This window comes from Lampetra planeri, chromosome 40 (assembly GCF_965212315.1).
Source record: "Lampetra planeri chromosome 40, kcLamPlan1.2.h2, whole genome shotgun sequence".
NCBI lineage: Eukaryota > Metazoa > Chordata > Hyperoartia > Petromyzontiformes > Petromyzontidae > Lampetra > Lampetra planeri.
This window is the reverse complement of record NC_136146.1, coordinates 8,209,140-8,222,576: the sequence shown is the minus strand read 5'-3', so window position 1 is coordinate 8,222,576 and position 13,437 is coordinate 8,209,140. Positions and strand designations below refer to the sequence as shown.

The 13,437-nt window shown below is 50.1% G+C and overlaps 1 protein-coding gene across 1 annotated transcript in view; it reads right to left on the bottom strand.

The window, feature by feature from the left end:
* LOC144731845 (protein-arginine deiminase type-2-like) overlaps nucleotides 1–13,437 on the bottom strand; it is a 43,656-nt gene that overhangs the window by 13,891 nt on the left and 16,328 nt on the right. The window contains exons 5-12 of the mRNA XM_078613127.1: nucleotides 11,949–12,063; nucleotides 11,172–11,291; nucleotides 7,017–7,195; nucleotides 6,010–6,113; nucleotides 4,456–4,561; nucleotides 2,700–2,804; nucleotides 1,252–1,403; nucleotides 939–1,086 (exon numbers count right to left, since the gene is read on the bottom strand). Of these exons, the coding sequence (XP_078469253.1) occupies nucleotides 939–1,086; nucleotides 1,252–1,403; nucleotides 2,700–2,804; nucleotides 4,456–4,561; nucleotides 6,010–6,113; nucleotides 7,017–7,195; nucleotides 11,172–11,291; nucleotides 11,949–12,063 (1,029 nt within the window). The remainder of the gene's footprint in view (nucleotides 1–938; nucleotides 1,087–1,251; nucleotides 1,404–2,699; nucleotides 2,805–4,455; nucleotides 4,562–6,009; nucleotides 6,114–7,016; nucleotides 7,196–11,171; nucleotides 11,292–11,948; nucleotides 12,064–13,437) is intronic.

The following is a 13,437-nucleotide window of genomic DNA, read 5'->3' as shown; positions in this document are numbered from 1 at the left end:
CGGTCAGTGTGGCTTGTGAAGGCGGTGCCCAGGATCAGGTCGGACATCACTCGCCACTAATGTTAGCCGTTGTCACGAATAAAGCTCCTGCCCACCCGTTTCACAGTTCTGTGCGTTATTTTGTAACTAACTTTAACCATTTATTTTTTATTTTACCAGGTAAGGAGGCCAACTGAGCTGTCTAACATATTTTCAAAAGCGACCCTGCCACCACAAATGATAGCTGATCGAAGTGGCTCATCACGTGGACATTTATGGCAGCAAAATACACGAAACGCGTGTTTATTAAGTTCGTTAGCGAGTGCGTTACCGCTCCATCCCAATCTGCTAATATCTAGTTTGCAATGTGGGATGATTAATGAAGAAAACAGAAAATAATGGTATGATTTTCCCGATTTTGCCGAGTCTGGCTTTCCATTGCTGCAAGTTGTTTGCGCACAAGTGTACACAACACGTACATTGGCCCCTTGAGCCACTGGCCCAGAAATGTTTTCTCCATACCACCGATCGTGGCAAATGCTTACAATGACTTTCGTGAATATATTTTATTTCGAGATCACGAATACGCATGGTAGCAGAGCCTCCGTGATGGCTTTTGATGAGAGCGTTTGGTTTAAGAAGGATAAGGTTATGCTGCATGGAGAATGTATTTTTGGGAAGAAACAAAACATAATTATACTCTTAGTTATTTCGGTAAAGTCACGTAGGTAAAAAATGAAATTAAAATTAATAAAAAATAAAATAATAATAAAATCATAAAAAACAATTATTCGATAAGAAATTCAACGGGAAGTGTGTCTATGAAACGGATAGTAATACACGCGAAGCTTTCCGTCTGCGGTGGAGACTGCCCACGGTGAACGCCGGGCAGCGTTTGGCAACCCCCGAGCGGTGCCAACCGAGGTGCGAGCATCCTCGGCTCGTGTCGCCGCGCCCACCTTGCGGTCGGGCGCCGGCACGAAGCTCATGAACTCGTCGACGTGGCCCACGTAGAGCCAGTCGCTGTAGAGCTCCACGGGCGCCTGCACCTGCTGCGCGAACAGGAACTCGCGAACGGTGCGGGCCATGTTGCGCCCCATCTCTGCGCTGTGGGTGGTGGGGGGGGGGGATTCACACCGACCGACGCACGGGTTGAGGCGTTCCGTGAATTGTTCCATCGCAGGACTGCGAGAGATGGTAGCGGGCACTCGGCGATGCCTTCATCCAGCAGTGGAATGGAGCGTGGCTGGTGAGCAATGTGCCGTTGCTCACGTAGGGAAGGCGCTGCCGATGATGATGCGACCGAGTGGGTATTTCTTGCCCCTGACGACGACGGGGGGAGACACCTCGAGGTTTCCGAACGAGTCGAGGCTGCTCACAGCGTCCTTGTAGGCGTATCGTGTCACGTAGCCAAAGTCGGGCCCCTGCAACGGCACGTGGTAAGGTTACCCCGACAGGCAGCGTCAGGAAATAATTTGTTCTAACTCGATGTTTATAACCCCATTGGAAACAATATTTTGAAATAATATTTTTTTTATAGTGGTTCACCCTCTGAATAAATATATACAATAGACTTTCGATTGTCCACGTGCAGTTTATCCGATATGCAGATTAACCGCGCACCTGGGATTTTGACATAAATTTAAAAAACTCACGGATTTTACCTGAAGGCCAAATTAATAATCTAAAAATAGTTTTCCATTGTTTATCTTGGAAATGTTTATTACAAGTCATGTGCTTGAACCGAACAAATACATTGCTCCGGTTAATCTGAAATCCACGTCATCGCCTCTACAGTACAGTAGTTGCAATATCTTTACAATCCGAGTACGACTTTTTGCCAGTAATTAAATCTGACTTCATCAGGTGACAGACAGATTTGTGGAGAAGTCCACCTGTTTCGTTCCTTATATAAAGGCGTAGATGTGGTGACCACACTTCTGCGCTCTTGTGCAAAGTAGGGGGAGGATTCATGAATCAACATACTTTATGCATGCACATTATGCGAGCCCATTGATCTTGTCCTTCCTGTCCATTGTGTGTACTAAAATAGCCGTACCAACATTTAAACAATGCATTATTTGATGTTTCGCTTCCGATTCTCTAATCTTTCTTTGCTTGCATTGCATTTCTCCTAAACCCCTTACTTTAAAGACCACTTTCCAAATATATTCGTGAAACGGTTGCCATTTTGCAGGATAGTTTAACGTTTTTGTCACCCGTTTGGTAAAAACGTTGTCCTAAACCAATGTAGCTTGACCAAGGCGAAGTGTGATTTCATTATATTTATTTTTACATTTCTCTGTGCAGCAATTGGTTGTTATTGTGTTTATAGACCTGTGCGCATTTGTATTGCGCTGAGATGTAATGGCATGTGACGTGCGGTAACGATATTAAATGATGATGACAATGATTATAATGATGATGACGACGACGATCATGGCTTCAATTCACCCTGGCCTGTCTTGGTCAGATACCAAAGAAATTGTCTTCACCCAGTACACCACATCAAGTGTTCCTCTTGCTCTACGGCTGTGGCTACTGGTCCTGCACGACTTCCCCAGTCTACAAGCGACCCCCGAAAATAATCGGTGAGAAATTCAGCCCAGATGATGACGACGAGGATGACGACGATGATGTAAGTTGATCGACGGGCTGCCCGGTTTTTCTGCGGTGTTGGCGCCGGCTTAAGGGGGGGGCGGCGCGCGGCGAGCAGTCACCATGATGCGCAGGGGGATGTCCTTGAGTTCGCGATTCCGGGGAGAATCGAACACCACGGGGAGCACGCGGTTGGGAGACTCGCAGTAGCCGAACTCCATCTGGTCCTGCTCACGTGACACAGATCCCCCATAGTTCATGCACCGCACCTCCGATTAGCGCGGTTGGCTCCGTACGGTGTTACATTAAGGATAATATACGTAGTAAAAAGACAGAAAAAATATATGGCAGAACATATACGAGACAGACAATACGGTGAAGTCAATCTTAAAATGACAAATACAAATTACCGCATTCTCCATTTAATAGGACGCTCCAAACTCGGGGGGGAGGGGGGGGTAATTTTTGAAAAAAGTGTGTTATTAATAATCAGTACCATACTATGGAGAACCGTCTTCCAGAATGTGGTGATGAATGCGCTGCTTTATTATATAGGGAGAGGTGTCTTCTGGTAAATGATTATACTGGTAGGAACCTCCTGGTTACACCAGCCCACAGGGGATTATTGTGTTCGTCCGTCCGTCGTGCATCCAAAAATGGGAGGGGTGGGGCTGGGTGGGGAGGGGAGGGTGGGGCTGGGTGGGGAGGGTGGGGCTGGGTGGAGAAGGGCTGGTCACCCCGTGGTGCCCTTAAACGTTTAACCTACTCACACCGGCTTGTGCCCCCCCTACAGTCGGCCATATTTGCGGAATACACCACCCTGGCCATTGACCGAGCAACCCAACGTTCCTACCAGCTCCCTCCGCAGGAATGTGTTCAATGGCCGTTAGCGCCTTCTGTCCTCTGGGTGGTTGTGAATTGCGATAAAGAACCATCTTTCGGAAAAGAGGATTCTGAACTAAATTAAAACACCTCCTCTGGAAGACGATCTATGCGCATCCTCCAGATTACGTGCCCGGAACTTTTGATTTAAAATAAAAGGGAAAAAAAGTGTTAGAATATGTTTTTTTTATCAGATCACACACACACACCTGCATTTTGAGAATGTATTAGATATCTGGAGGTGCAAGTTGTTACCTGTCGACAGTATTCTCTCATTATTCCCGACAAGGGATGCGTTCCAGAGACGCTCGTGAATAGCAAGTTTCCTAGACAATGATATTGGCTCTCCGCATATCGTGCACGCAATGTATGCAGATGCTTCTAAAGGTTCAAGAAGCTCTCACTATCTCTTTATCTCATCACTTTATCATCTTCTTGGTTATTTCGGTAAAGTCACGTAGAAGGGAAATAATAAAATAATAAAAATAAAACATAATAAAATACAATTCTCACGACGTTTTGGCCACAACGCAAGCAGCCGTCCTCAGGTGAAGAACAGGTCTGTCGGAAAGACAGTGTCATGAGAATTGTATTTTATTATGTTTTATTTTTATTATTTTATTATTTCCCTTCTACGTGACTTTACCGAAAGAACCAAGAAGATGAATCCCTGCAGTCACGAAAGCTTTAAATCGGAACTTTATCATCTATTTATCTTATCACTTTCTCTCTCATCTCTTTATCTCTCATCACTTTATCTCATCACTTTCTCTCTCATCACTTTATGTCATCATTTTCTTTCAGTCTCTCTCGATGCAGCTGTGCAGAGTTCCAGATGCGATTCGCCGACAGCCAAACTCTTAGAGCACAAGTTCGTGAATTAACGAGGAAGACACATTACTTCCTATCCACTTGGCAGGAGCATTGCACTTTGCGGAGCGATCGAGCGGTGACTAATCAAAAAGGCGAGCGACGAAAGATGCGAACGGACGCTACCTGCATCCAGATGTCGTTCTCATACGTGTCCAGGATGATGGCCTTACACTTGCCCTTTTCCGCGACCTTTCGCATCTCCTTCACGAACGTGGTGTTGTTGCCGACCCTGCACGAGAGAAGGGTTGGTGAGGAGCGGCGGTCGGCACGGACAGCAACGGTGAGCCGTGACGGCCCGATCCTGTTCCTGTGCGTACGGTACGTTGAACTTCTTTCGCACTGCACGCAGTCAACTGCGCTAATCGGAGGTGCTGATGCGAAGTCGACACTGAACTCCCAGGTCTGCAATTGGCGTAACGCTTCTCTACAGTCTACTTCTGGGTGCTCTCCCCATCACATGTTTTTTTTTAAATGCCTGGTCTTTTCCCCCAATGTTATCCCCATTGTGGTACCAGTGTTACGTCGTGAAACGAAAGTATCCATTCAGAACGCACACAGCGAGTGCAATCCTTCGCAAACGAGAATGGACCAAGGAAGTGGGTATCACAGAGCTACCTCTGAGAGGGGTGTAGCAGAGGGCAGCATTTGCCCACCCAAACCCTGCGATGTGAGAATAGTGTTCATCACATGACAGTCGAACTGATATTTCTGAAAGCGAGATACACAATAGATAGAGATGAGAGAGCTGTAGATAGGAAGTACATATGAGTGGTCAGTAATAACATCTGTGCATATGATATATTGATGTCACGTGGCCCAGCCGGTACACAACAACTTGATTTTTAACTGTTCCCAGTTTTAACTTTTTTATTTTACCAAGGTAAGCTATATAGTTGTTTTTCAGAAGCGACCTGGCCACAAATGTATTTACCATCTTATAATGTAATTAACAATGCTGAGGGGTTGTTTCTCTTCCTGTTCTCATGCCCAGTTGTCCTGCGCGCGATTGACCCGTGGCATGCACTGTGGGCACAGTCTCCAGCTGCGTGGGCGCCACGGTGGTGGGATGTTAACTACCTCGCCTGGTATACAGGAGGTCGTGGGTTCGATTCCGACCCTGATGTCTGCTGTATATTTAGAGTTCGTGTGTTCTCTCTCCCCGTGGTCACGTGGATATTTCCCCAGGTCCTCTGGTTTTTCCCTCCACGTTTAGAATCGACATCACGTGTTTATAAAAGTATTTGGCTGCTACAAATGTCCACATGATGATCAGCGATTTCGCTGAGCTGTTATTTGTGGTGACCAGGTCACTTCTGAAAAAGAAGCTATATAGCTCAGTGGTGGGGCCTTACCTGGTTAAAATAAAAAACTTGTTTAAGCCTGATGAGGCTGGTTGTAATTACCAGCGAAACGTCATACTCGAATTGTAAATGTTGTGGATTTACTCTCCAACTACCGGTGTACATAACAAGTAGCGAATCGCAATGTTTTATTTACGTGACAAACCTTACTAATTGGCTGTGTGGAGTGGTGGCGGGTTTAACGACACATTTATATTTCCGCGATCTACCCCAAAAAAAACTCTTATTACGGATAATATTGGTCGCAAAATCCCTACTACTACTTCGTGTTAAACCAGTGTATAGCTTAGCCACCCCTGGACGGCGCGTTACGCACTTGCACATGATGACCTGCAGCGCCGGCTGTGTGTTGGGGGTCATGATCCACGGCGCGACGCGGAACACCACGCTGTCGGTGAAGATGGGCGTGCTGACCGTGTCCTGAGCGGGAGGAGAGACAAGGCAACAGTCGTCGGGGGGGGCCCTCGCTCACATCGCCCAGGGGGGGTTGAAGGACCGTCCTCTTTATGAGGGCCGGATTTTTGAAATACCATTGATGGGCCAAATGTTATTATGTACGCCGACCACACCGATATAAATAGTACGCTGCCGATAGATGAACGCTCTTACCGCATACTGAGTTTCAAACAAAGGATTTTACGTAATATTTAAACCATTTTTTTTAAAGAGTGATGATTACTTTTGAAAATTGGTACGCAAGAAAGGGTTTAGGAATAAACTTAAGATTGGTAGAACTGACAAGGAGGACATTTTTGCTGACATTAAAATCTGATCAAACTCGGGCTACATATTGGCTGCATACCCAGTACTACGCAAAAGACAACAACAGGTGACTAACATTCCAAACACTCTGTTGTTGCCAGGTTGAAAATATTCCCCTCCTCAGTGCCCGATTTGTGCAGCTAAGAGGCTTGCAGTGATGAATGAGCATTATTTGTGGCCTGTTTTGAAGTGTTAGACTTCATGTGGCTGCGGGCCATATGACATGAACTTGAGGGCCATATGTAGCCCATATGAGCCAACTGCGCTAATTGGAGGTGCGGAAGGACAACAAATTAAGCACAAAGAGCAGTTCTAAACAAATTCGTTTTCAATCTAGATTTAAAAGTGCCTCGCTCCAGTGGCTTCCTATTATCAGAAGAGCATTCCAGACGGCCACAGAAGCGCATCTGAAAGCGCGCAATGCTGCGGTGACCCGTCTTTGTTTGATGACCAGCTGCGAGGATGACGTGCTGATGGTTTATGGTCCTTGACGAGAAAGATGGATGCACGGGGATAGACACTGCCCGGCTGCTGCTGCTGTTGGTCCTGCTGCCCACTCACCGGCAGGATGACCTGCAGGAGGCTGAGGTGGAAGTGAACGAATCCGTTGAAGTCGGCGTCCGGGAAGCTAAGCCCCTCCACGTAGAGGTTCACCTCTCCGCCACGACCCGGGTACTCGAACGAGTAGCTCGGCCTGCCCGGCCCCAGTGACTGATTCACCTCTCCGGCCCTGCTTGGGTCTAAAGCCAGCGAGGAGGCAGGGCCACAGGGCGGTGAGCACCGGTCCAGATATCACTTGCCACTGATGCGAACCACGTCCTCGAACGAAGGTTGTTGACGGACTCATAAGTGTGGTGTGCTTACAAATGCGCCACTGTTCAACGACAGATAAAGCATCGCGTGCACGAGACGTTAACTTGCAGGGCTGTGACATGAAGGTTGAATATTAGGCCTGCAGGGATTCATTGGCCTTGTGCATTTTATTAAGATGTTGATGATCATTTTCCATTGGAGTTGCACATAGAACCTCTGGTGGCTGCGGTGTGTCCGTAATGCGTGACAGTTTTGTTCATTCCATTATATATATTTGTTGTAACATCAGTGTACTAATTTGCATATACACATGTGCATGTACAGCCCTTATATAAATGCGAGATCATCAGCTCACTACACTTAAGTACCCAGTTTAATCGCAGGTGGCTGAAACCCAAATTCGAACCCAGATTCCCAGCGGTGTCAGCTAGGTGCTTGGGATTTTAGTTGAGATCTTGCCATCTGCATTGGAGAGGCGTGACACACTTGATGCATTAAATCAGCCAGAGGTGGACTTACATGACCAGAAGCTTTTGCAAACGCTTGATTCGTAATACGTGCAAAAGGTGTGGCTACCTGAATAGCGGGCATGGCTATCCAAGTAGTGGGTGGGGCTACCTGAGTAGTGGGTGGGGCTACCTGAGTAGTGGGTGGGGCCACCTGAGTAGTGGGTGGGGATACCTGAGTAGTGGGTGGGGCTACCTGAGTAGTGGGTGGGGCTACCTGAGTGATGGGTGGGGCTACCTGAGTAGTGGGTGGAGCTACCTGAGTAGTGGGTGGGGCTACCTGAGTAGTGGGTGGAGCTACATGGGTAGTGGGTGGAGCTACCTGAGTAGTGGGTGGAGCTACCTGAGTAGTGGGTGGAGCTACATGAGTAGTGGGTGGGGCCACCTGAGTAGTGGGTGGGGCTACCTGAGGAGTGGGTGGAGGTACATGGGTAGTGGGTGGGGCTACCTGAGTAGTGGGTGGGGCTACCTGAGAAGTGGGTGGGGCCACCTGAGTAGTGGGTGGGGCTACCTGAGTAGTGGGTGGGGCTACCTGAGTAGTGGGTGGGGCTACCTGAGTGATGGGTGGGGCTACCTGAGTAGTGGGTGGAGCTACATGAGTAGTGGGTGGGGCCACCTGAGCAGTGGGTGGGGCTACCTGAGGAGTGGGTGGAGGTACATGGGTAGTGGGTGGGGCTACCTGAGTAGTGGGTGGGGCTACCTTAGTAGTGGGTGGGGCCACCTGAGTAGTGGGTGGAGCTACCTGAGTAGTGGGTGGAGCTACCTGAGTAGTGGGTGGGGCCACCTGAGTAGTGGGTGGGGCTACCTGAGTAGTGGGTGGGGCTACCTGAGTAGTGGGTGGAGCTACCTGAGTAGTGGGTGGAGCTACCTGAGTAGTGGGTGGAGCTACCTGAGTAGTGGGTGGGGCCACCTGAGTAGTGGGTGGGGCCACCTGAGTAGTGGGTGGGGCTACTTGAGTAGTGGGTGGAGCTACCTGAGTAGTGGGTGGAGCTACCTGAGTAGTGGGTGGGGCTACCTGAGTAGTGGGTGGGGCCACCTGAGTAGTGGGTGGGGCCACCTGAGTAGTGGGTGGGGCCACCTGAGTAGTGGGTGGGGCTACCTGAGTAGTGGGTGGAGCTACCTGAGTAGTGGGTGGAGCTACCTGAGTAGTGGGTGGAGCCACCTGAGTAGTGGGTGGAGCCACCTGAGTAGTGGGTGGAGCTACCTGAGTAGTGGGTGGAGCTACCTGAGTAGTGGGTGGGGCTACCTGAGTAGTGGGTGGGGCTACCTGAGTAGTGGGTGGAGCTACCTGAGTAGTGGGTGGAGCTGCCTGAGTAGTGGGTGGAGCCACCTGAGTAGTGGGTGGGGCTACCTGAGTAGTGGGTGGGGCTACCTGAGTAGTGGGTGGGGCTACCTGAGTAGTGGGTGGGGCCACCTGAGTAGTGGGTGGGGCCACCTGAGTAGTGGGTGGGGCCACCTGAGTAGTGGGTGGGGCTACCTGAGTAGTGGGTGGGGCCACCTGAGTAGTGGGTGGGGCCACCTGAGTAGTGGGTGGGGCCACCTGAGTAGTGGGTGGGGCCACCTGAGTAGTGGGTGGGGCTACCTGAGTAGTGGTTGGGGCTACCTGAGTAGTGGGTGGGGCTACCCGAGTAGTGGGTGGGGCTACCTGAGTAGTGGGTGGGGCTACCTGAGTAGTGGGTGGAGCTACATGGGAAGTGGGTGGAGCTACCTGAGTAGTGGGTGGGGCCACCTGAGTAGTGGGTGGGGCCACCTGAGTAGTGGGTGGAGCTACCTGAGTAGTGGGTGGAGCTACCTGAGTAGTGGGTGGGGCCACCTGAGTAGTGGGTGGGGCTACCTGAGTAGTGGGTGGAGCTACCTGAGTAGTGGGTGGAGCCACCTGAGTAGTGGGTGGGGCCATCTGAGTAGTGGGTGGGGCTACCTGAGTAGTGGGTGGGGCCACCTGAGTAGTGGGTGGGGCCACCTGAGTAGTGGGTGGGGCTACCTGAGTAGTGGGTGGGGCTATCTGAGTAGTGGGTGGGGCTACCTGAGTAGTGGGTGGGCCACCTGAGTAGTGGGTGGAGCTACCTGAGAAGTGGGTGGGGCTACCTGAGTAGTGGGTGGGGCTACCTGAGTAGTGGGTGGGGCCACCTGAGTAGTGGGTGGGGCCACCTGAGTAGTGGGTGGAGCTACCTGAGTAGTGGGTGGGGCCACCTGAGTAGTGGGTGGGGCCACCTGAGTAGTGGGTGGAGCTACCTGAGTAGTGGGTGGAGCTACCTGAGTAGTGGGTGGGGCCACCTGAGTAGTGGGTGGAGCTACCTGAGTAGTGGGTGGGACCACCTGAGTAGTGGGTGGAGCTACCTGAGTAGTGGGTGGGGCCACCTGAGTAATGGGTGGGGCCACCTGAGTAGTGGGTGGGGCACCCTGAGTAGTGGGTGGGGCTACATGAGTAGTGGGTGGGGCTACCTGAGTAGTGGGTGGGGCTACCTGAGTAGTGGGTGGGGCCACCTGAGTAGTGGGTGGGGCTACCTGAGTAGTGGGTGGAGCTACCTGAGTAGTGGGTGGAGCCACCTGAGTAGTGGGTGGGGCCATCTGAGTAGTGGGTGGGGCTACCTGAGTAGTGGGTGGAGCCACCTGAGTAGTGGGTGGGGCCATCCGAGTAGTGGGTGGGGCTACCTGAGTAGTGGGTGGGGCCACCTGAGTAGTGGGTGGGGCTACCTGAGTAGTGGGTGGAGCTACCTGAGTAGTGGGTGGGGCTACCTGAGTAGTGGGTGGGGCCATCCGAGTAGTGGGTGGGGCTACCTGAGTAGTGGGTGGGGCTACCTGAGTAGTGGGTGGGGCCATCCGAGTAGTGGGTAGGACTACCAGAGGAGTGGGATATTAGGCGAAGCCAACCCCAGAAAGTGCCACTCACTGTGTAGACAGGGCGTGGCGATGGAATAGTAGGCAGAGCTAATGAGAGGAAGATGGCCAGCACACAACCAACATGTGCTCTGGATTGAACCTCCCAAACATTTGGTAGCTTTAACCCGCCCACGAGAACGGATTTCCGATCGATTCCAACCGTTGGCTCTGCTGCCCACCCTGCGTGTGGTAGAATGGATTTCCAATCTATTTCAACCGTTGGCTCTCCTGCTCACCTGCGTGTGGTAGAATGGATTTCCAATCTATTTCAACCGTTGGCTCTACTGCTCACCTTGCGTGTGGTAGAATGGATTCCCAATCTATTTCAACCGTTGGCTCTACTGCTCACCTGCGTGTGGTAGAATGGATTTCCAATCTATTTCAACCGTTGGCTCTACTGCTCACCTACATGTGGTAGAATGGATTTCCAATCTATTTCAACCGTTGGCTCTACTGCTCACCTGCGTGTGGTAGAACGGATTTCCAATCTACCCCAACCGCTGGTTCCGCCGCTCACCTGGCATGTGGAAGACGCCCACGTGCTTCCAGTTGGGGCTGTAGAGCTGCAGGCAAAACCCGTGGGGCAGTACGGCGGGACCACGTGTGCGAACCACCATGGGAGCCATGTCCTTCAGGTCTGCGGGGCGGAGACGTGAAAACCCGCGCGGTGAGGCGCCCAAACCCCCAGCAGATGTTCGACAACGTGATTCTTATATAACGGTAGTCATTCATAACAGGGGAGAACTCTTCAAGAGTTGGTGGTCATCAAGACAGGGAAGTGCCGAGTGCAGTCCCCCCGCAGAAGAAAGCGACATTCGCTGTTAAGCATCCACGTACGGGTGTGTAACGCTTGCAAGCGTGTACGGGGTTGTCCAGATGTATTGTGACCCCCATCCCCCCCGACCCCATTTAAGTCTCTAAAACGTAATGTTTATGAAGTAAACTTCATTCTAAACAGAAATGAATATGCTAAGGAAAAACAAAATTGGAGGTCAATTAATTGGGGGTCACAAGGACATCTGGACCACCCTGTACTGTATAATTAAATGAAGACCCTTAAATCCTCTGACAGAGTAACAATACTAACGAAGAAGTAAATGTACTGACCAGGGATTTCTAAGAGTTAAACAAATGCCGGTATCCATCCGAGATATTTTGTTAGGTGCAACAAAAGCAACAAAAGAACACGAAGCGATGAACATTCGTTGTGAACGCGCATCATACGGCGCGGTTAAGAATTCTGAGCTTTCGAATCGACGTCGATCGAGATGGCAAGTCGATCGATGCGGCTTACCCGACTCGCCCTGCAGGATGTGGTCGTAGTTGTCCGCCGCCCCCCCCTCGCTCTCCTGGTCGCAGTTCACGAGCAGCACGGCGCCGTGTCCCTGGGGCCCCCACTCCCAGCTCCCCTACTCCGCACACAAATATCAAAGACAAAGATTCCCCCGTATAGCCTGTAACAGACTGTTGGCGCAAGTTCTGTTCGCGAGCAGCACCTATGAAGGCCGGCACTATGGCACACGAGGGAGTTGGGTAGCCAACACCACGCCCGGCCGCCTTTGTCTCCCTAGTGGCGATGTTTACACATCGCACCAGGTACTCATTTTAGGGTGAGTAGACCTAGGGGAGGCCCAGGAGCGGTTCAGATAATCGTCACTGGTGTTGGCCGTGAGCGGCAATCGAACTCGGGTCACCGGGTTCGTAGCGCAGCGTAGCGCTAACCGCTACACTACCGCTCCCCACACACACACACGCGCATTATCACGTGTGTGTATGTATGTACGTACGTTAAACTTCTTTTGCACCGTACATTTCCAACCGTGCTAATCGGAGGTGCCGGGAGTGGGGGAAAGGACAACAAACTAAACACAAAAAGCAGTTCTGAAGAAATTAGTTTTCAATTTAGTATAGTGGTGTCGCGTATGTCGTGTATTGTAGTCGAGTTTATTGCCAGAAAGGGGAAACTCTATTCTCGTTTTTCATGCTATGATTCAGACAAACAATACTTTCATTTGCCTCTGTTTAAATTCGTGTATATTAAAGAACTGTCTAACAATATCCTTGCATGTTGGCTTTACACGTATTAACCGTGATTTGTGCTGCTTCGCCATTCGGTAGCAAACGGTTGATCGATTACAATAAACGGTTGTGATCACTTTAACACGTAGGCTTTGTGATCACGATGCCATTTATTGATGACTATATCTCAGACTGAAATATAATGTGCATGCACTGTACGCAGCCCTTTGTCAATCCACTGCTGGATGAGAGCTCCCCCACATTGTGTGGGTCATGCGAATTGTTTGACCATACGTCACCACCCCGGTTCGTAAAGGCAGCGGACATAGACATTGGAGCATAGTACAGTACAACAATGGAATGTTGCTACACAGCCCTCTGCTGACAATGTAGCGCCACAGCCATTAGGCTTGATGTAAATTATGCACCATACGAATGTTACTTCTAGGCTAATAGAGCAAACGAAAATATACAAAGAAGAAATAACAATTTATATGCGTACAATACAAACGAGTGGGGTAAAAAGTAAGGCATTCAAAAATGTATTCTTGAATCGAATAGCGACGCCAAATCGTGACTATTCTTCTGCACAACTTGAAAGTGACGATTCATCAAGTCATAAACTAGTCGTTTATCACTTCACGCCAATTATCTGTGATCCGAAATTATATTTGATTTATAATAAAGGTTTTATAGGTTAGATCGCGTAAATATATTGTGTCGTTAAACCCGCCACCACGCGACACAGCGAATTAGTAAGGTTT